The sequence below is a fragment of the Stegastes partitus genome, unplaced genomic scaffold (assembly GCF_000690725.1).
Source record: "Stegastes partitus isolate 25-593 unplaced genomic scaffold, Stegastes_partitus-1.0.2 Scaffold1592, whole genome shotgun sequence".
Taxonomy (NCBI): domain Eukaryota; kingdom Metazoa; phylum Chordata; class Actinopteri; family Pomacentridae; genus Stegastes; species Stegastes partitus.
In genome coordinates, this window is record NW_007579323.1 from 1 (window position 1) to 23,559 (window position 23,559).

General features: G+C 42.0%; 2 protein-coding genes across 2 annotated transcripts; both read right to left on the minus strand.

The window, feature by feature from the left end:
• Positions 1 to 3,674: 3,674 nt before the first annotated feature.
• LOC103371467 (carboxypeptidase M-like) lies at positions 3,675 to 9,843 on the minus strand (the record flags this gene model as incomplete). Its single annotated transcript, XM_008300800.1, has 3 exons — positions 9,747 to 9,843; positions 6,165 to 6,341; positions 3,675 to 3,772 (listed from the first exon to the last, which is right to left on the minus strand). Coding segments are annotated over exons 2-3 (261 nt in total), but the record flags the coding sequence as incomplete, so codon positions are not given.
• A 9,280-nt stretch (positions 9,844 to 19,123) lies between these two features.
• On the minus strand, positions 19,124 to 20,734 carry LOC103371466 (nuclear factor 7, ovary-like). Its single transcript, XM_008300798.1, has one exon. The coding sequence runs from the start codon at positions 20,732 to 20,734 to the stop codon at positions 19,124 to 19,126; it is 1,611 nt and encodes a 536-aa protein (XP_008299020.1).
• Positions 20,735 to 23,559: the final 2,825 nt, after the last annotated feature.

The window sequence follows — 23,559 nt, forward strand, 5'->3', positions numbered from 1 at the left end:
AACTTTTAGCTAGCTGCTAGCTCTCTCAGACATATCCCGTCAGTTTTAGCGAGTTCTATCAGACATTAATACAATCACAGGAGCTAGCTGCTAACATTAAACTTTGAGCTAGCTGCTACCACTTTCAGACAATCCATTACTTTTAGCTAGCTCTATCAGACATTAATGCATTTATTTTTCTACTAAAGGATCCCACCACTGTTTATTCTTTAGTTTCAGTTATTTCCAATCCTTTACTTTCAGCCATTTCAAACATGTACATCAAACATTCATCTATTAGTTTCAGCTAAATATTTCCACTATTTATTACTTTTCTGGTCTCAGACATGAACCATGACCTTCAGTTAACTATTTAAACTGTATATTCAGACTTTTTAAACACATTTCTGTCACCTCATCGCTACCATTCTACAATTACTAGTGCAGATGAACCTGCTGAGCCTGTAACTGCTTTTATATTTACATTTATTGTTCTGCTCTACAGCGGGCCCCATGTTTTAAAATCAAATCACGTATTTTATTATTAGTCATATCAGTTCAGCCACTTCACAGTTGTTCCACGTAGTCTCCTCAGTCTGCAGAAGAACCCACCGGAGTGGAGCGCGAGACAATATAAAGAGATAAAAAATATATATATATATATAAACAGCAGATATAATACAATCAGGCTGCCAGAATCCCTCATCCTCTCGGTATAAATGAGGTTATTTAGTCTGCTCGGCGGCCTCACGGGGAATAAACTCCAGTCACACACAAAGTTATTTGCTGGGAACTGCTCGCACCAACACCAGAAACAGACAATGAACGCTACACGACACCTTTTCAACTTTCAAATTAAGCGCACATTCCTGCTGTTATGATGCGTGGACTCGGAGGAGAAAGGGGCCTTTTTTTTTTTTTGTTCCCAGGACGTTTCCTCTGAACCGACACACTCCAGCGACTCTGTTTGCTGACTGTGTGTGTGTCGAGGCGTGACTTGTCTATTTAAGGACATTTCCATTGACTTTTGCACACTTGCAGCGCCATCGGCCGTCCGCTGTCGCCGCGGCAACCAGATGCTGGTCAGAGGCCGCTCGCCATTTCCATCACGCTGCACATTCGCTTGCACACTCATTGTTTCAACTCGTCGCTATTCATTTTCAGTGTGATTATTATCTGCGATTTATTGCATCCTGCACGCCTTGAACGCACCTTTATCTGGTCTGTTGTTGCTGCTTCAGTTTTGTCACACATTTCCCCACAGCGATGACCTCACTCCTGCCGAATGTGCTGATGCAGGAAATGCCTCCCGCAGTTTGCTTGCTCGAGGAAAAACTGTTTCTAGTCACTACTTGCACCCTCAGTTATAGGGTCACGGCTCGGTGCACTGTCAGTGCAGAAGAGAAAACTAAAAGAAAAGCTTAAACATCAATAAGAAATATACGTCACTGATGCTGCATCGCCAGATTGTGACCTGCAAAGCCTATAAATAGATGAAATCACCCTCTGCCTTTAAATAGCCTTTATGTAGGATGAGGTGCTGCATAAATAAACCTGCCTGCTTGCATTAAATCCAGTTTCAGCTGCACAAAGCAACGCTGCCTTTTTTTCTCTTTGTCAGCGCTGAGGATGCAGCCATATTGTCGACGCACCTGTGCAGATTCTAATATGTTTGCTCAGCTTTAAAGGCTAACCCTGCTAGCATGCTATGGCTAATAGACGTCGATCGCACCTGAGATTGAACAGGTCCATATGCATGCCTCTGAGCAGCTCAGTTTTATTTCAATCATTTCTGACTCCTGTTTGGTCTCACAGGCGTCTGATTGGCTGCAGTAACTGAGCGGAGACTAGAGGCTTCTCTGGGCACAGCGGCCTAAGGGAGGTGTTTAAGGAACATCCGTAAATAGTAGCTTCAGAAAACAACACGTGGCCCACTTTAAACAGCGAGTCTCTGCACGCATATCGGTTACACCCAACACAAGTAAAATCTCAGCCTCTGGGAAGCTCTGAGATACGATGAAACAGCCAGTATTGTGCTTTCAGTGAAAGCTCATCAAAACAGGAAAAAGCAGCCCGCAGCATTTCAACGCCAGGCAGCAGCAAACCGAAGCAAGGCGGGGTCAGAAATAGTCATAAAATCCATGTCAGCTTTTACAGGAGGCGAAGGCAAAAAGATCCAGACGATACATCGCCTGGGGATCATGAATCTCTCCAGTGAGATGTTTCAGTCTCTGCTGCTCGACCAACTTTCTGCTAATGTCATGACTATAAATATAATAGAAATATACAATTTCTTTCTTGTAACACATACAAATATATCCCCCACATCGTTATATCCTTTAAGAAAGAACGTTTTGTTTCAGCTGTTAGCGCATCCCATGACTTTGAGCTAACTGCTAGCTCTTACAAACATTAATCCATTACTTTGTGCTACTTCCGTCAGACATTAACGTATTACTTTTAGCTAGCTGCTAGCTCTTTCAGACATAATCAGTTTCTTTTAGATAGCTGGTTTAGACATTATTTCTTTACTTTTAGCTAGCTGCTAACTCTTAGACATCATTCCTTCACTTTTAGCTAGCTCATTCAGACATCATTCCACTACTTTTAGCTCGCTGCTAATGTCTTACACATTATTACATTACTTTTAGTTAGCTGCTACCTCTTTCATACATTGTTCCTTCACTTTTAGCTAGCTCATTCAGACACCATTCCACTACTTTTAGCTAGCTCTTTCAGGACAAAATCTATTACTTTTAGGTATTTCTTTCAAACATTGACTTCTTAATTTTAGTTCGCTCTTTCAGACATTATTTCATTACTTTTAGCTAACTATTGTAGTGATAATCCATTATTTTTAGCTAGCCGCTAACTCCTTCCAACATAGTAAATTACTTTTAGCTAGCTCCTTCATACATTAATACATTACTTGTAGCTGGTGGCTAGCTCTTTCAGACATTAATCTATTACTTTGAGCTAGCTCCTTCAGACATTAATCTATTATTTTAGCTAGCTGCTATCGCGTTTAGACATTAATCTATTACTCTTAGCTAGCTGCTAACTCTTTCAGACATTAATTCATTACTTTTAGCTAGCTATTTTAGTGATAATCCATGACTAGTAGCTAGATGCTACCTCTTTCAGACATTAATCCATTATTTTTAGCTAGCTGCTATCTCTTCAGACCTTAATTCATTACTTTTAACTGGCTATTTTAGTGATAATCTATGACTTTTTGCTAGCTGTTATCTCTTTCAGACATTATTCCTTGAGTTTTATTTCAAAGACGAGCATTAAATTGAACTAATCTTGTCTCTTAGAAATGACATTTCCACAGCACTGATTTACATTCGTGAGGAAACCCTCATGTGAGATTAGCTTTCCTTTGCCGTGGCAGCTGTTGGACGAATGTTTGAGCTGCATTCAGAGTGTTTCCTGTCTGTTGCGGAAAACGTAGCTTCCATTGACTTCATAACCACACATTTGTTTTACAGTGTTGTGTGATGTCGGGCTGTTTGCTCAGCGGCCCGTCCGGTTCCATCACAGAATAATTCAGGTCACCACACAGTCTGTCGTCTGCACACAAAGGACTGTATGGAGGGAGTTTGACTCTGAAAGGCTTTTGTTGATCTCTTTAGTCTCCGGCTTCCTGTTAACCGGGAGGCGTCCTGTGTAGTATAAGTGTGTGCGTTCACCTCGTTTCCATGCATGTTGGCCACATATTTGAACTCCGGGATGCCGACAGTGTGACTGCGAGGACGAACGCCGAGAGCCAACACCCACAGCTCCCGACCTGAAACACAGAGTCATGAGTTATCAGTGACGCTTCTGCAGCTTCGATCCATTCGTCTGAATTCTAGCGTCTCGTGTTGTGAATGACACCGAAACACCAAAATACGAGGACACCACTGCTGGTACCGAGACCTCGGGTACTGAATAAGCTGCATTTGAAATTCAATCAGGGTAATCGAGTAGAATTTGTCCCACATCGCTGACTTTGAATAAATGTTCCTGATCCATAAAGATTAATTTACTGGTTCAGGTGTTTTAGTGGCATTTTTAGAAGCTACTTGAGCCACTTTTTTTGGCCATTTTGCCTTCATTTGATAGTGCAGTTGAGAAAGAAACAGGAAAGTCGGGAGAAGAATGGGGGACGGACTTGTGGAAAAGGCCTATAAGCGGGATTCGAACCCGTGACCTCCACGTCGGGGATTATAGAACCTGCATACGGGACGCCAGCTCAACCAGGTGAGCTACAGCGGCGCCCCCACCGGAGCCACTTTTATCAAAAATCATTTTAAGGTTCCGTATTGTGCTTCTTTTTCAGCAAATGAAAGAAAATCTTGACTTTTTTAAGCTAAAATTGCTGCAAAATAATCATTTTTTCCGTGATCGTGAGCATCCTGCTGGTCTCAGAGCAGGTAAAGCTGCCGTTGGCTCCGCCCCCTTCAGGAAGAAAACTCTCTGCACCTGTGATTTACAGCAAAACAGCAGACCAGCGTATCTATTTATTTTTTCCCAATAGCATAAAACTTGAAAAAACATCAAATGCTGCTTTAAGATGAGATCAACTTTATTGATCCCTTAATAAGTTACAGCAGCCAGATTCTAATGAGGCCTGAAAGAAGCAAGAGAAGAAAAACAAAATAAGGCTAAAAATAAAGATATAATAAAGTTTATGTAAACCCTCCACATGTACAGACGGGTTTGGGCGGCCATGAGGCTCGGATTGTGTTTTCAGCAAAGCCAAGCCTGCAGGTTTGACTTTTTGTGGCGCAACAAGTCTCCAGATAAACACGACGACTGTAGCTCGCGCTGCAGAGACGTGAATGAACGAGGACCTGCGAGCCTCGGCAGGTCTGCAGCATCGGCGGCGACCTGAGAAACCGACAGACGACGCTCAGAAATGCACAAACACACGGGGCTGGACGGCGGCCAGCTGGCGTCCTGGATTAGCTCGGATTAGCCGTGTGTGTGTGCGTGTGATTAGCCAGATTAGGGCGTCCCAGATTAAATTAACCGGCGCTAACAGTCGCATCACACCATCGCGCCGACAGACACACCGTCAGTGTCCTGGTTACCGCGGCGACTGACACCGGACGCCGTCCCGGTGAAGTCACACGTCTGCTGGTGTGAAATTCAAACTCTGACGCTTCAGGTGCAGAAAGAAAAACAACCTGCAGAGTGTTTACAACCTCAGAGACACACTGTAAAAAAAGATTTAAAAAGAAAAGCCATGAAAAGCTGGCAGCAAGAGTGCCAGAAAAAAACATGACAATATGGTGAAAATATCTGTAAAATAATTATATATAGTTTTATATTTAAATACAGTAAAACTACAATATTACAGTCACACATAAACATATATTTTCTGCTGACTGATACAGAAAGAATAATTGTGTAATTTTACTATCAAATTCAATAATTAGGACAATAATTTACATGTTTTCAACACTTAATTCACACTTTCCTTTCAAAATATGTCAAATGAATACTAAAATGTTTTGCATGTGCACATCATGTAGATTTTGAGGGTTTTTCTTTTTTTTTGTTGGAAATTAATACGTTTTCCTGTTGTTTTTTTAAATTAAATATTATCAGAAATTTAACAAAACAGGAAAAATCTGTAAAACAACAGTTAAAAAATGATTTAACATTCACTATACATCATTTTTCTATCATGTAACGGCAAATATCTGTAAAATAAGATTTAGATTTTTAACCTCGAAATTGTGTAAAGAAAGAATAGAATAAAATAGAATAGAATATAAAATACTTTATTTATCCCAGGCCTGGGAAAATATTGGTCTAAGTATTTACAAAACAGAATATACTGATTTTTAATGTTGTTGTTTTTTTTTAGGACTTAAAATACTATAATATTTTTTTCTCTCAACTAATGGCAATTATCTGTAAAATTATATTTTTTTGTTGGTTTAATAGAAAAAATATTGTAATTTAACGGTGAAACGTGAAAGAAAAAAATGATCATTTATAAAAACATTTTTTTACGGTTAACATGTAAATTAATGTGATTTCAGTTGTTTTCTGTCATTTATTAAAACAGGAAAATCTGTAAATTGTTAACCAATATATTTTTTACAGTGTATCTCTGTATCTATCTGTATTCTCGCCCATTTGTACGCAGCGGGTCGGACAGGAAGTAGCAGCAGGTGTGTCGTTACCTAAGACGGACTGGCCGATGCTGTACAGGTGAGCGATGTCGGGGTTGGAGGCGTTGACCTGCAGCAGGTACTGCTCCATCTCCTGGTTGCTATGGTACCGGAAGTCCAGCGTGGAGGCGGGCGTGAGGAAGAGGAGGACGAGGACGAAGAGGAGCGGTGGCATCTCTGCAGCGTGACCTGCAGAAAGAAAACACAAAAAGTTGAAAGTCTGATGCTCTTCAGGCGGATGTTGGACGTGTTGAGGACTTTAATCGGCCATTTTTTAGTTTTCCAACAAAATCCAACAACTTTGACGTTAACGTTGACACCAAACCACAACCAGCAGCTACTGGACAGAACTCCAGTTCTTTGGGCTCGTTGGAAACACAACTCTGGAGGTTTGTCATGTTGGTGTGTACAGTGAATTTTAATGTTTAAAAAAAGGACAAGACTTCTATCTGAGTCCAACATTGAGAAGATCGGTGTCCACCCTGAAGAAGGGGCTCTTATCTCCCTTCAACATCACAGTGAAAGAGGTTCTACGACCCGGTTCTTGTGGTCAGAACATACATAAAAGACGACCCACTGAGGCCTATAAACTGCTGCAGTAGAACATGGTTTGGTTGTTGTAGGGATGTCTGGGGCACTGAACTGGGGTCAATCCCAAGAACTTCACTGTGAGACGGTTTTAATAAGGAATGTGAATAAAAGCCACAAGAAAGATCCTCAGATGTTCCTTTGGGATACAAGATTGCTAACTTACGCAACCCAACATCATTTATCGCTGGTTTTCTGGCCTGAGGTCAACATGGAAGTCTCTGTCTCCTTTATTAGCTTTACTACTACAACGCTCTGGGTTTTCCCACCTCTTCTTTTCTCCAACCAGGTCCTACAGCTAATCTACGATACCTGGAGTAGGTATTATCTTGGAGAACGTTATCGGCGATCAGCAGAAACATTAAAGGATTGGGTTTGGATCGGGAACCAGACGTTCCTAACTGGGACATCCCAGCTTCATGACGACTAGAAGAAACTCTGGCGTATTTAAAGAACGTGGCTCCACCAAGGTTCTGAAAGTTTCCGTGTTAGCTTGTAAATCATACTTGTGCCAACTGGATTAAATGTAAACTGATGGAGCTTCTTACATTTTAGCCAAAACTGTTTGGTAAGTACGCTATGTTCACTCATCAACGTGTCATAAAAGAAAGTCATGAAAAGTCTTTTTTGGCCTGAAATTTGTAGAAAATCGGTGGCGTCGGTACCGACAACCAGATGACTGGTTCTGGTTCCATCCCGTCAGCAGAACTGAACTTCAATCCTTCATTAAACCGTCGTTTTAGTGATTTTTCTCGTGAAAATTCAGAAAGATTTTCTGATTCAGCGACACAATTAAGAGGATTTACTGCTTTTCTTATCAGACAGAAAACTAAATATCGGGGTTAGGGTTAGCGTTAGCGTTAGCCGTAGCCCTATAGCTCACCTAGCTGAACAGGGGCTATAGCTCCACAATGCAGTGGTCGTGGGTTCGACTCCCACTCACAACCCTGTGCTGCAGGTCTCTCCTGTCTGTCTCTACTGCTCTAAATTAAAGGCAAAAAACCCAATAATGACATTAAAAAAGACTAAATATCTTTGAATTTTTTGGTTGGACAAGACAGAAATGAAATGAAATGCTCGATAAATGCAACAACTTTTGATAAATTCCTTAATCTGCAGGTTGAGACCTCTCTCTGACCTTCATCTGAATCTGTTTCTATATGTTTCTATATATTTTACATCTGGTACAGTAGTTTTCATGTCTACATATTTTGAACCTCCTTCGTGTCAGCTCAGTGTAACTCGTGTGTTTTCTGACATGTTAATCGCTGATGTCTGCTTCAGGGCATCGATGGAGTCGCTGCTTATCGTACGATCTTCTGTCGACTCGTAAAAGCAGAACTATCGGGAGGAAAAGATCGAGAAAGTAGCTTCAGAGCATCAAAAGCTGCACTGAAACGTAGGAACCTGATGGATCCAGATGGAACTGGACCGTTTTTTCTTATCACGTCAGATCCTCGTTTCTTCGAGCACAAACTTTCCGTCTGTGTCTCGGTTCGTCCGAGCTGCTGTCGAGGAATGTTGACTCGTGAAAGGATAATTACAGCGGCTCAGCGGAGGAACGCTGTCGGCTTCACAGTCTGCTGTCAGATTCTAGACACAAGTTGTGGATCTGCTTTTTAAAAAATGATCTCCGTGAACTCAGACAGAAGTTTGAGTCGACTTGAGTCTCTTGTTGCCTTTTGATTGGTTGATTCCTTTTGGTCTCATCTTAGCTGAGTCGGATTTAAATCTCGTTAGTCTGTTAATGTTCACCATCGACAGCATTCCTGGAAGATGTTTGGAGTTAATCTTTTGCTCAATTTGCTAGAAGGTCACGTTTTCAGTCAGATTCTGGATATCTTAAATTAATTTACTCAGACATGTTCTGTTTGCACCGAGGTTTGTATAACTCATAAATAAGCTTTGACCCAAACACCTGAGAGATAAATACGATCCTGACAGGTGGTTAGATTGTCGGGTTAAAGGAGAATTTTATGTTATTTCTCTGGTTTTTTTGGGTTTTTTTTTGGTGCATAAAACAGATTTCAGGCTAAAACACACAAAGACCAGAACGAACAAAGAAAACAAAACAGACAACAGATTATAACCAAACCCAGAAAGTTATACAAGAATAAAACACTTATATAATTATGACAGTAAAATCTGTCACAGCCGGAAAGACGGCTGAAAACGCTGAGAGTCAAAATGCAGCCAGATTCAAACAATCATTAGCTTCAGTTGACAGTTAAGAGTTTTTTTCCAACAAACAATTTGAAACAAACAAAAGTTTATTTTTGAAGAATATTATTGATAAACTGATGCCATCAGATAGACTGTTTTTTTAGAATTTAAATTATTTTTCCATGTTTTCCACTGATCAAACACTCCTTCTCCTTTATTCTTCATTATTTGGGGTGTTTTGCTGCTAAATGCTCATTCAGCTGTTAAACACAGGAGGTTCATGTTAATTCTAACTCATTAATATTCTTATTTATGGTATATATAGATATGTGCAATCGACAGTTTTTAAAAGAAGAAAATGTTGTAATTTAAAGACAATTCCAGCTACAGTTAATGTTGATCACAGTGACAACAACATAAATACAGGATATTATTGAAAAGAGTTAAAGTATTAAACAGTAAACTTTATAATTTTCAGTCCTAGACAGCGAGAATTTCAAGGAAATCAGGATTAATTAGGTTTTATCTAATCTTATATATGACAAATCACCGTTTAAATAAATCTCAGTGAAATAAATCATTTTACAGGAAACCTAATGACAGCGTTGACTCATATTATTAAAACCAACTGAGTGAAAAATTAAACATAAATACATAAATCAGTGGTTTGAGGGGCTCACAGGTATTTCTAAGAACATTATTACAGGAAGCCAACAAAGTGCAAAGAGCATGAATCAGAGGAAAGAGTCGCACATGAACATTTAAATGACTTTCAGTATAATTACTGTTCACATCAACAAACTGGCTTAGAGTTCAATTAAAGAATTAACCGGCTGCTCTCACGTCAGGAAACCCGGAATCAGCCGCTAACGAGGCACAAACTGCTCCCGAAGCACCGATCGATCGATAAGAAGCGGATCGATGCGCGCAGCTCCTACCTGGCCGCCGGCTCGCGTGTCTCCGTGGGTCCGCGCGGACTGAGCGGCGCTCCTTCTCCTCCGCCGGGTCTCCCTCGGAGCGCGGCGGTGGGCGGAGCTTAGCCGCAGACTGCGCGCGTGTGTCCCTGTGTGTGTGTGTGTTGGGCGCAAACACGCGGACTCAACAGGTTAATGAATGAAACAGAGCCACGATTCATCCTGCGGGAAAGAAAAAAAAGAGAGTCTCAAATATTCCTCATTCACAGGCAGCTCCGGGGGTTTATGTGGAAACTTGCAGAAATGGATTTTAATTGCTGAAGACTCGGTCTGAGGGCAGCTTCTAAGCTGGAGTGTGAAAGTCCAACAAGTTGATCTTTCACAGGTGAGCTGGGGATGGCCTCTCCGCTCAATGATTAGATTTTAGGGTCAATCGGTGCAAAAATATCCCCGCAAGAGGTTAAAGTAAAGCTTCAAACGGGTGGATTTATGGTGTTTGGTGAAGATAAGAGGCCACATCTTTACGTTGGTGATGCTGTTTCACCTTAACACATGTTTTAAGGTCAAACCCAAGGTCATAGGTTTTGACTTGAAGACAGACACGTCGGCTGAAACCGTCCACTCCCCCCCTACTCCCCATGTAGGGACCACCGGGTAGTGAACTATGTGGAGAGCGTCTTGGCAAAGTAACATCCAGAACACTACTTAAGCTACGAATCACGTCGCTCGCTAGTCGTAGTCAAACGCATCAGATTAACGATTCACTACTTGGGTAAGAAACGGATAGAATCTAATCCAACAATACAACCTAAACAGGAAACAAGTTTTTGCGCTCTCGTTCACACAGTGGTAGGTATTTCCTGGTTAGGGACCATCATCTACATAGACACAACTACAAAATGGCAAACACCTCATATCGTCCACTATGTCGGGTATCGGAAACCACAGACAGACTTCCCACTGGTGACGTAAGAGTCGACCTCGGGTGATATTTATACATCTTTGAGGAAGCCCCCCTGAGAACGCTGTAGGGGCTTTAAATAGGTTTGAAGGGCTTTTAATAGGTCGTGAGAGTCACTGAGGAGGTTGTAGAAGGTTCACGGGGCTTTGAAATATCATGAGGGGCCTTCAGCAGGAGGTTCTTGAAGGGGTTGTAGGACTTTCAAGGAGGGTCCTGTAGGATGTTACAAGGGGCTTTGAGGAAGTTGTAGGACTTGCTGTAGGTTGAAGGTGAGAGGTTGTAGAAACTGCTGAGGTTGCAGGAGTGTTGTTGTAGGAGCTGGAGAAACCTTGAAAAGGCTGTAGGCATCCTTGAAGATGAGGACTTTGATGAGAGCAGTTGTGAGGTCCGTGAAGAGGTCCGAGGTGTTTCTGAAGAGCTAGTAGCGGCCTTGGTGAGGTTTTAAAGGGCAGTTGAAGAGTTTGTATTGTTGAGGAGATTGTAGGCGACTTGAAAAGGTTGTAGGGGTCCTTGAAGATTTGTAGAAGTTTTTGAAGGGACTGTGATGAAGCTGTAGGAGCCGTAAATAAGCTGTGAGGAGCACGTAAGCGTCCTTGAAGGTGTTGTAGGAGTTGTTCAGGAGGCTTGAGGGTCTCTGAAGAGGTTGTATACGTTCTCAATGAGGTAGCATTGGTCCTTGAACAGGTCCTGGGACTTTGAGGAGGCTGTAGGGGCCTTGAGGGGCTATTACAGAGACCATAGGGGTCATTGAGGAGGTTATGATTCACTCATACTGACTGAAATAAGAAAATTAAAAACAATTTGAACACATGATGGCAAATTTTATCACTAAAAATTACATGAACACTGTAGATGTTGCACATCCTGGAATCCTGGAAAACTGGAGAAGTCAGTGTCTACAGTCATTTATTATTAAAACCAGTTAACAGTTTGGATGGAATTAAAAAAAAGAAAAAAAAAAAAACACGGACACAACACCGGGTGGAGATAAAAAAAAAATACAGTATTATTTTAAAACCCAAAAACAAAACTAACAATTAACCCAACCAGCTGACTGTATGTCGCATAAACACCGGTCTTTAGTCTGATCTTGACAATTTCTTTCAACCTAAACATACACATTTATGATTTTATGGTTTGAAAACTGACAGTTTAAAGAAATAAAAAATGCCACAGACCTGCTGCTGGTGACGTCACTGGTATAAAATAAAGAGACGTTTTATTTCTGTTTGAGTAAAACTACAAAGAGGACAAAGGAATCAGTGTCACTCACAGAAATGTGTTGCTCACAAAATAAACCGGCTGAAAGCAGCAGGAGGCTTCAGGCTGGTTTCATGGTGTTTTGGCGCCACCTGCTGGCTGCAGCTTGAAACTACAACACAGCAGATTTCATTACAACCCAAATGAGAATGAAACAAATGTTTGTTCTAAAACAACAAACACTTGTACTCTAGTAGTAATTATGTAGTGGTCCTTGACGAGGTTCTGGTGGCTGCTGGGTAAAGGTTCTGAAAAGATTCAAAGGCTCATGAATGGGTCGAGCTGAACTTAGGGAAGTTGTAAAGAGGTTCTGGAGTTTTTTTTTTTTTTTTTAGGAAGTTAAATGGGACTCTTGAAGAAGTTGTAGGAGTTCATGAGATGTCAGGGTTAGAAATCCTTGAGAAGCTCATCAAAATCCTTGGGAGGTTTGTAGCAGCCTTTAAAGAAGCTACAGAGACCACAGTGAAGGTTTCATGAATGCTAAAGGTGTTGTAGGGTCTCTAAAGAGGTTGTACGGGTCCTTGAAGAAGTTCCAGGAGTTTGTAAAGAGGTTGTAGAAGCCACTGAAGAGGCTGTCGAGATCCTTGAAGGGGTTGGAAATCCTAAGGAGGTTCTAAAGATCCCTGGAAAGGTTTTTGAAGTCCCTGGGGGATTTGTAGGAATCCCTGAGGAGGCCACATGGAGTCTTTGGGAAGGTTGTAACCATCCTTGAAGGAGCCGCAAGGGGTCCTTACACAGGTTATAATGGGCAATGGGGTGTTTGCATGTGTCATTAAAGAGGTTTTAGAAGTTGTTGAAGAACCTGAGGAAGTTGAGCGGATCATTTAAGGTGTCATTGAAGAGGTTGTATGGAGCATTTGAAAGGTTCTTGAAGTCCTTGGGGAGTCTATATGTGTCCTTAAGGTGGCTATAGGAGTCTTTGCACTGTTTGTAATTATCCCTGAATCAGGTTAGAGGTTATAAAGGTCCTTGAGGTGTTTGTAGGTGTCATTAGTCGGTTGTAGGGTTCCTTGAGGTGGTTGTTAGCGTGCTTGAAAAAGTTTTGGAAATTGTTAAAGATTTGTAGTGGTCCTGGAAGACATTGTAATGCTTGAGGGGGCTTTAGAGATCCTTGAAAACGGTGTTGAAGTCCCTTAGGGCTTTGTGGGAGTCCTTAAGGAGGCTATATGGTTTTTCACACAAGTTAAGTTGTAGTGACCCCCAGAGGTGGTATAGGGGTCTTTAAAGAGGTTGTAAAGATTTATGTGTGTCACGGAAGAGGTTTTAAAAGTTGTTAAAGAACTTGAGGAAGTTGTCGGGGTCTTTGAGAAGGTTGCTGAAGTCCTTGAAGAGTCTGGAGGGATTATACTGGTCATAAAGTTTAGAAATTTACCGGTTGTAAAGCTCCGTGAGGTGTTTGTGTCAATGAAGAGGTCGTAGGATCCCTAAGGGGGTTGCTTAGAAAAGTTTGAAGAGCCTGTTGTGAACCTGGAGGACGTTGCAGTAGTCAAGGACATTTGAAGGAGTTTGTAGAAGGCTATAGTGGTCTTTGTGAAAGAAGAACTCACCCTTGAAAGGGTTGTATGGGTTCTTAAAAAGGTTGTAGAGTGTACTGAGGATGTTTTAAGCTATTGGGAGGTTGCAGGGGAATTGAGGGGGGTCCTCGAGGATGCTGTCGACATCTTTAAGGTGATAGTGTGGGCCTTGGGAATGTTGTTGTCCTTGAGGAGGTTGGAAGGCGAACGTGAGGTATCAGGAGGCTTCATGAGGAGTCGTTGGGGTGTTTGCTTTGGTTACCATGGCATTGAAGAAGGTTGTAGGGGTCCCTGAGTGGACTGAAGAGGTCTTTTTAAAGGTTCATAAGTCCTTGAAAAGACTGTGAGGCGATTTCTGGCGCTCTTGCAGAGGATGTTGAGTGGACATTAGGACAAGCTGAGTCTAATCAGGAGTCCTGGAAGAGGTTGTACGGCTCCTTGAGGAGATTGTAGATGATGACGGAGGGAGACGTCTGGTGGTGAACATCTCATAACAAGGAACAGTAAACACGATAAAAGCTGAGCTGTTAAAACTCAGCGTCCTTTTGTTCTCTTCTGCTTGTACCAAAGTTGGAATTAACATTCTGGTTCTTCTTCGCTGCGTGTCAGGTGCAGTTTCCAGCTTTTTCAGCTTATGCTTGCACTAAAGTGAACCGACAGCGGCGAAAGTGTTTCTAATCCTCCGTCTTGTACGTCGAGGTAATAATGTCGGAGTAATTGCGGCTCGGGGGTCCGAGCGGCTGATTGACAGCTCATTTAAACAGACACGGACAGGAAGATGAGAGGCGAGGCTCAGAAACAGGAAGTTAATGAAGCTGGAGGGATGAGCGACAGGTACAACATCAGTGAGACACTCATCTGTCTCTCTGTAATTGAAACCTCATTTAGTGAAACAGGCCGGTGCTGATTCACCGTTTTCTCAGAAACCGAAAACAAAAGAGCTTCAAATTACCTGAAAGCAAAGTAGGAAAGTCTCTTTAAAGTTCAGATCCGGCTCAGCAGACAGAAACAAGTGCACTGATTATGAGTCTCGGCTGGACTGTGAGAGATTCAGGTCGTCCTTGGGGAGGTTGCGCAATCGCAGTTTACCCTCTGGGAACCATGAATGTCGATACCAAACGTCTTGGCAATCTATTCAGTCAATGTCTCTCAAATAATAATATTCACTACATGGATTACCACCGGGTCGGAAAAGTGAAGCCAATGCAGACAGTCAGCAGGGGGCGACTCCTCTGGGGACAAAAAGAAGTCAAATAGATGAGAAAATGATCCTAATGCTCACTGAGTTCAAGGACTTAATCAGTACTGTCAAGTCACAAAAGTTTCAAGGTTCGCAAAAATTGGTACAACATTTTGTGTTAAAATTCACGGTTCCCAGAGGATCAACCAAACTGATTATAGTGATCCTGATTTTCCTCTCACACCACCACGAGGTAGACATTTTGTTTTATGGTAAAATATATCGACAACTACAGACTCAAACTCCGCTGAATAAATTATAGATATTGGTGGTACTCAGAGGATGAACCGTCTTAACATCTGCAAATTTCTGTTTTGTTTTTTTTTAGCGCCACCATGAGGACGCCATTTTTGTTTTATAGTTAACTGTCTTGACTTGGTGGCCTTTGAATTTGGTGCTGATATTGATGGTGCCCAGAGGATGTACCCTACTGACTTTCCCTTTAGCGTCACCAACACTTTCATTCATTTTGCAACACAGTACATCAACACCTGAGATGGACTGGTACTAAACTTTCTGTAGAATTTCATGGTTCCCAGGGGATACATTTTACTGACTTTAGTAATACTTGGGCTTTTTCTCACGCAGCACCACCAGATTTTTGGTTATTCCATGAGACACCTATGAGCACAAAAATCGGTACAAAGCTTTGAATAGAATTTCATGGTTCCCAGAGGATCAACCTACTGATTATGGTTTTTCCTTTTCCTCCAGCACTACTCCATGGAATTTAGCGTGGAGGAGGAGGAGTTATCATTTTTGTTATATAGTTAAATATCTTGAATCGATGACCATGACACTAGGTATTGATGGTGCCCAGAGGATGAACCCTACTGACTTCAGTCATCTACAGACGTTTTTTTGTACATTTTTGTGTAGCAGAGAAACATACATATACAGCTACTAAATTGATGGTAATGGAGTTTGGTGTAGAAACCAAGGGCGCCCAGAGGATGAATCTGGGACTGTTCCTCTAGCGCCACCACCAGGTGTAATGTTCTTACAAGTTCTACAAGACATGATGTTGCGCATTAGTTCAAGGCTCCCAGAATATGAATCAGACTGACTCTTGAGATCCCCACATCTTCCCACTAGCGCCACCATGAGGCTGATATTTTGGGTTTGAGACATCTGTTGGATGGTTTTCCAGTCGGATTCCTTTGCATGTTGCATGTTCTCCAACACAAATGCTTCACTTAGATTGATTTTTTCTTTTCTATAGAGAACAATTCAGATTCAAGGGAACGAAGCAGGAATTTAACGAACCAAAGCCAGTCAACAATGAAACAGGGACGATCGACAAAGAAGTGACTCATGTTCATTCTTGTGGTTTTCAGTTACAGGCGGCACCTGAAAAAAAACCAACAACAAACAAACAAACCCGATCACAAATCAAGGTTTCAGTCTCTGCTTTGTTTTCTGGTGTCGACTGTGAGAAGTTTACTTTCAAGCCCTTAAAATTCTTGTTGAGTTGGCAAGAAATGCGAGAAACCGCAAACAACAACACGATGACAGACCTTTACATAACACAGACTGTCAGGTTTACGTCGCAGCTTTCGATCCTTTCCGAGAAAACAATTCGCTCATTAAGAGTTTTCGATTAACGGATGACATTTCTATGTTTCGCCAAACGTCTGCTGTACGTGCTCGCAGTGCAGTCGTCTGGAGGATAAACCGCATCCAAAACAAAAGCTACTTTAAAATGAGCCTCTTTGAAGTGAAGAAGTGAGCTTTTTTCTTTCCTCCTCCCTGCATTGCTGACTCATGTTTCTGTCATGCAGAGCGATATTTGATTGTTTTGCTCAGAGTGTTGAGCGGCGAGAAGACAGAAGGAAAGTTAGTCTGTGTGAGATAAGACGCTCTGAGTCTTTCAGCTTTGGGGTAAATCTGAAAACCAGACCATCATATTTCCATAATCTGCCTCATATCCGAACCAACCAGCCCCGACACACTCATCTCCATTCCCATCATGCACCTGGCCTCTGACACATTACCATAATCCATCCGGTCTGTGCAGACTTTTAGCCGAAGTTTTGTGAGGATGTGTGCTGCACTTCGTGTTGCACTGACAGTTTTATGCGTTTATAGTTTTAGTTCTTGAACCGAAGCAGACGACGATCTCACAGGAAAAGTGTAACCATGCATAATGTATGAAAATAATGATTTTTTATTTAAAAAGGGAGGAAATTTGGACTCTACCTTTAAATTATCCCTGAAAGAAACACAACATCCGAACCAAAACGAGTCAAATAAGATAATTAGATTTAAAAAATGGCCACAAGAAGCTGCAGAAGGACTGAGACGAAAGACAGAACAACGTGCAAAATGACCAAAATTAGACATAATGTGACCACAAACAGATGACAAGTGATGCGAAAACATAAAAAGCGTATGAAAAACAACCACAAAGAGATAGAATACCATCAAAATGAGATGCAAAGCAAGCACAGAAGACAACACCACTGCAAAAAGAACAGAAGAATGAGAAAGAGATGAAAAATGGCCACAAAGATGTGTTACACAACCAACATGTCACACAAAGCAAAGATAAATAGATAAAAATGACCGCAATGATACGAAAAAACACAATAATGACAAAAACGTCCATCAACAGACCAAAGAATCAAAACGAGACACAACGGAACCGTAGAAAAACCCAAAACTACCACGAAAAGATGCAAAATAATCAGAAAGACAAACAGACTGACTACGATGAAATACAAAACAACCATAAAGGACACAAACTGACCAAAAAGAGATAAAAAATGAACAAAAAAAACATGAAAAATTCTGATGAAAAATGTAAAACAATAAAAATTCAACAGAAAGTGACCAAAACAAGACGCAAAAAGACCATCATGAGAGGCAAAGCAATCAGAAAAGGATGGAAAAGTGACAGAAGGAGATTAAAAACAGTAAAAAACCAAAAATAGCCACAAAGAGAGACAACAACAAAGACAAAATGGCCACAAAGAGATGCAGAGTGCCTACGATTAGATTATAAAACAACCATAAACAGACATGAACTGACCGTTAATTAGAAACAGATTTTAAATAATGACCATAAAAACATGAAAAATTACAAAACAATAACAATAAAGAGACGCAGAGATACCAAAATGACCTAAAAACAGCCACAAAAAGATGTAAAACCATCAAAATGTGATAGAAAACAACCACAAATGACATAAAACCACCACAAAAAAAACGCAAAATGACCAAAATGAAAAACAGAACGACCGTGAATGACAGTAAAAATGACAGCGAATCAATTACATGTTCACATCAGAGCTGACAGGTGTGAGTCACAGCAGACATACCGGTTCATGAACCAGTTTGGGTCGTCTGCTCTGACAAAAGCCAAACGCCTGGTGACTGGAAACACGACCCTGCAGCATGTCTGTAAATGCCAACACAAACCAGAACCATTTGTTTTTATTTCAAGACCTTAAAGGTAGGAAAAGAATCAACGGAAGCTGTGGCACGTTCCCAAACTGTTTCTTCATTACTTAGATAAGCCCACAGCTGTTGAGTTGGTGGCATGTAAATGATAAAAAGGAGCCGGTGGCAACCGCCCAGAACATCACAGCAGGCTTTTATCAAATTACCAAAAATGCTGCCGTCATCGTATCGCAGTAAAACACAGTAGACAAGACGTAAAACATCATCTACTGTCTACTGTCAAGTTTCATTGTTGACACGGGAAATGGAATATTTTTTGTCAGAAAGCCGGTGATGGCAGCGTCATGATGAAGCACGGTGGTGGCAGCATCATGATGTGGGGATCTTCTCAGCATCAGCCTGGAAGGCTTGTGAAGGTAGAGGGTGAATGAATGCAGCAAAGTGTAGAAAGTGTAGAGAAATCCTGGAGGACAACCTGATGCAGGATTCAAGAGAACTGTGATTTCAGGGAAGATTTGTTTTCCAGGTTTATAAACAACAAGGTAAATGTTCTGGAGGTCGAGTCAGAACCCAGACCTCGGTCCAACTGAAGATTTGTAGCTGGACAGGACGTGAAAAAGGTTTTTCACTCATGATCTCTGTGCAAAACCGACAGTTTTATAAAGAAGAATGCGTTAAAACTGCAGTTCAAGCTGATAGAAACCAACAGGTTTAAAGCTGTTACTGCAGCCAAAGTACATCTACTAAACACTGACTTGTAGGAGGTGAGCACATAAACAGTCACTTACTTTTATGTTTTATATATTTAATAAACTGGCATTCCTTTCTAGATTTTTTTTTCTTAGCAAATTCATGTGAAAAAGCCAAATTAAACTGAGCAAGATCCAGTTTTGAAAAGCAATAAATGGGGAAAGTCTGAAATGTTCAGTCTAATGTGTATTGATTGATGAGATAATCAGAGGAGCAGAGTTCCTTCCACTGTCACCGGTGCCAGGATTGAAGAAAGGGTAGAGTTTCTCAGTGAAGGAGCTTCCAGTAAAGGAATAGAGCAGAACTGCAGCATCTACGTCATAAAAGGAAACCAGACCTTCCTCATAGTCCACGAACACTCTGACCTTCTCAGGGCGGGAGGTCACAGAAAGAGGAACTGGGTAGTTGGCAAGTGCAAAGTAGTCTTTTCTGTTCCTTAGATGTATCGTCCAGTAGCCATTCTCTGGGTTGAGTTTAATTTCTCCCTTCCTGTTGGCCGACGCTTTGGCCACTCCTAAAGTCCATCCGGTCTTCCCTTTGACTTGGACGTCGTAGTGAAACCTTCCACAGGAGAAGCTCTGACTTCCCACGACGTTAATCGCAGGTTCGAACCTTTTCGGATTCTCTGGGAGTTTCTTCCAAACGTCCCCACAGTGCACCTGCTTCCCGTCGTCGGACAGAACCAGAGCAGGATGAGCTGAATCCGGATCCAAAGTTACGTCCACCTGCTGGATGTTCTTGATCTCGGCGTCCTGCAGCTTCTTCATCTCGCCCCGGACCGTCTCCGTCAGCTCGGTCACCGCCTTCACCACCGCCGCCCTCAGGAGTCCTTCGTACATCGTCGGACAGATGCTCACCTCCGTCCAGTCTTTGTCCGGCGGAGCAGCGTCCAGATACGAGGAGCTCTGCAGGAGGTGGAGGTGGTTTTTAGAGCGTAAGAGCTTCATCAGCTCTCCGTTCTCCTCCTCCAACTCCTGGATGGAGCTTCCGGCTTGATCCTCTGTCGCTCTCTGCTTCTTGTCGATCGTCCCGATGAGCTCCGTCTTTGCTTTCTCCAAAGACTGAATCAGAGCGGTGAAGACCTGAACGCCGTCGTTCTTCTCTCTGTTTGCGGCGTCACTGCTGAGCTTCACCGAACGTTGGAGCTCCCGAATCTTCGTCTGTCTCTCCTGGATCATCCAGTGAATTTTAGCCTCCAGTTCCGCCTTCTTTGCTTCGCTTTCTTCTCTCAGAGGAACCATGTGGTGAAATCTGTGGCTGGAGTCAACACAGGACTGACAGAGGGGTATTTGTTCGTCCTTGCAGTGGAGCTGCAGACGTTGGTCGTGATCGGAGCACCTGGTGTTCGCCTCGTCCTCAAACAGCTGGGGATTTTTTAGGCCGGACACTGTTTGATGAATGTTGGCTGCAAAGTAGAAGCTCAGACACGTCAGGCTAAATGCTAACAGCAGGCAGGACTTCACAGATACCCACTTCGATCCAGCAGGAACATCGCAGGAGACTTCCCCCGGCGATGCGACGTCTCGCTCCGGGGTGGTTGGCCTTCCAGCCGACCGTCTGAACTGGACGGCCATCTCAGATATGAAGGTGTTGACGCCGAGCCGGTGCTTCTTGTCCACTCGCTCTTTGCACATGGGACACTGGCGCTGGGAGTTAAAGTTCAGGTGTTGCACGATGCAGGTTTTGCAGAAGTTGTGTCCACACGGCAGCGTGACCGGATCGCTGAAGACGTCCAGACAGATGCAGCAGAGAAGCTGCTCCTCGGTCAGCAGGTAGCTGGTTCCCGACATGTCGACGATCTGCGGAGACACGACGGAAAGTCATCAGACTCCTGAGTTTCTGCTCACGGTGTTCACACTGAGTTGCTCTAAGTTCTCAAAAGCCTTTTAAAGAATCTTAACATTTAAAGATGTTCTAATAAATTAATAAAAACGGGCACTTTGGCTTTAAAGTGAGGCATCTTCTTCAACGTCAACGGAATAAACTCTTTAATTTCAGCTTAAACTCTCTGAACCCAAACATCACGTTATCACTAAAAAAAATAAAATCACACCATTTGTTCAAAGAAACAGAAAGAAAAATCTGATTTATTAGCTTTCCGACAGTTCTTGAACTAATCACATACAGTTAACATGCACACAGCTGCTGCTTTGGTTTTCTTTTGTTAAGTTTTATTTTATTTTTTTTAAATTTAGCATTGATTGTAAAACTTTGAGTTTTTCAAGGCTGTAAATATTTTCTCACAACGTCAGAAACACCCGTGAGTCCAGGCGTCTTAACTTTTTGTAAAATGAACAGTGGAGTTCAAAGAGTTAAATTCCCAATAGGTGTTCTCATCCTAAACTAAAATCGGTTTAGTTTTGACGTGAACCTGTCGTGCAGCATGACAACGATCCGCTTCACCGTGACGGTTTATTTAACAGTAAAAAATAAAAACTTGCTGCAGCCACTTTTCGTCTCAAATAAAAACATTTATCTGTCGTGCAACTGTAAGAAATCGGCGTCTGTACTGACCTCAACGCGTTAACGTCTCCGCTCGGCGGCTGTGAATGAGATGAATGCGTCTGAACAGGTGGAACTCTTCTTGAACAGGTGAGGACACGCCCTCAACCGGACCTGTGACATCTACAGTCGCTTCTGTTTGACATTGAACTCGCTTTACTGCTCAGGAAATCTCTTCATCCTGTAGATATTTTACTTTTTCTATATTTAAAACCTCTCCAGACGGTTTCTCTCTGCTCTGCTCATCAGCTGTAGGAAGATGGTCCACCGTGCTGGATAAACCTCCAACTACTTGCTGACAGTTTGTGGTTGTTTTCCATCTTGGTTTATTGTTTTCTGTCTTCTTTGTTTTGTTCATTTTATGTCTCTTTGGGAAACTTTGGTCTCCTTTCTATTGACCTGTGTTGAGTTTTTGTCATTCTGTGGTTGTTTTGTCTCCTCATACAGATAGATAACTACCTCCATCTGGTGCAGGTGCAGCTTCTTTTTTTTTTCATGGATTAGCGAATGAAAAGAAAAATGTCATCCTTTGGTGTCGAGGATTAAACCTGCTGTAAGTATCGTCGACACAAAGACACCAGCTGAGGCGTGTCTGTTCTGCTTCAGCTATTTTCAGGGTCATGAACTTTTTTCATCTTCATTATGACAACTAACCAAACGTGTTGTACCTTGGGTTTGATTTGTTTTTTTAAATTTAACTTTATTATTGACTTTTCATCACAAATGTAAACATACACTCTGCAAACAAGATTAAGTCAACATTTGAAAGAAAAAAACAAACAAACCTCACAGGAACAAGCACAGGAAGAGGTAAAAGCAACTTAAAAGAAACTTACACAACAATAATAAATAATAATTCAAAAACATTACATTCACCACCAAACAATGTCACACGTCTGTTCCTTGAGGCTCCATAGAGAACATGGGAGAGTGGACCAGCATGAGCCAACATGATCATCATTTTCCAATCATTTCCAAATAAGGAGCCCAAACCTTCAAGAAGAGATCTAGATTATTATCAATCTTATAAATAAGTTGTTCAAAAGAAGCTATCTCTGTTCGTTCATCTCTCCATTCCTTTCTTTTGACTTCCAGTGTCTCAAACGATCCTGTTTCCTGTTTAGAGAGTTAGTTTCACGCTTCATGTGTGGACAGACCGGACTTCCTCAGCAGAATACATACAGCTGGTTCCTCCCTGAGCTCTGCCTTCAGGACCTTATTAATACATTGGATAACATCCACCCAGAGGTTGTTCACCGTCTCACATTGATAGAACAGATGCACCAATGTGCCCCTTTCCTCCTCACATCTCCAACATGTATCAGTCTCCTGAGTCCCATCCTGGACATGTTTGCTGGAGTCCAGTAATTCCTGTTCAGTATTCTGAATGAAACAAGCCGTGTCTGCATATCGGGCTATAGTGTACCAGGACCGTATTGTTTCCTCCCATATCTCCCAGTCAGTGGGTGACCCGAGGTCTTTCTCCCATACTAGCTCAACACCTTCGTAGTTTGGGGGTTGATGTCTTCTAAACACGTCATAAAATCTGGACGTCCCTCCTCTGATCTTCCAGCCATCGCTCTTGAATACAAGAGACAGGTGCAAGTTTGGCCTTTCTATCTGCTGTTGTAATACAGCTCCTTAACTGAAGGAACTTCCAAAAATCTTTGCTGGAAATATCATATTTAGATGTACACTGTTCAAAGGAGATTAAATGTTTCCCGTCAAATAAATCTTCCAGTGACATGACCCCTGCCTTCACCCAGTTTTCCCACATGACCAATTTTTTGTTAATTTTCAATGACTTGTTGCACCATACTGATGATCCCATAGTGTGGTAATAGTTCAAACGGCACACCCGGTGGGCCCATCTCCAGGGTTTCTGTAGGGGACATCACCTCCTGTCTGGGTGAGGAAAGCTTGCACTGAGAAGGGTTCTATCAACTCTTTGTCTATCGCCACCCAGGCAGGAGCACATGTTTGACTTCGATAGCTGACTGAGACCAAAGGCACGGTGGTACCAAATTTAATAATTTAATAAATGCTGTACATCCGCAATCCACAAAATGACTCGTATATAATTACACTCGCCAATCAGAAGCTTTGTCTCTCT

What these genes read in the sequence shown, in the direction of transcription:
- LOC103371466 (XM_008300798.1), bottom strand. Translation starts at nt 20,734, where the DNA reads ATGTCGGGAACCAGCTACCTGCTGACCGAGGAGCAGCTTCTCTGCTGC.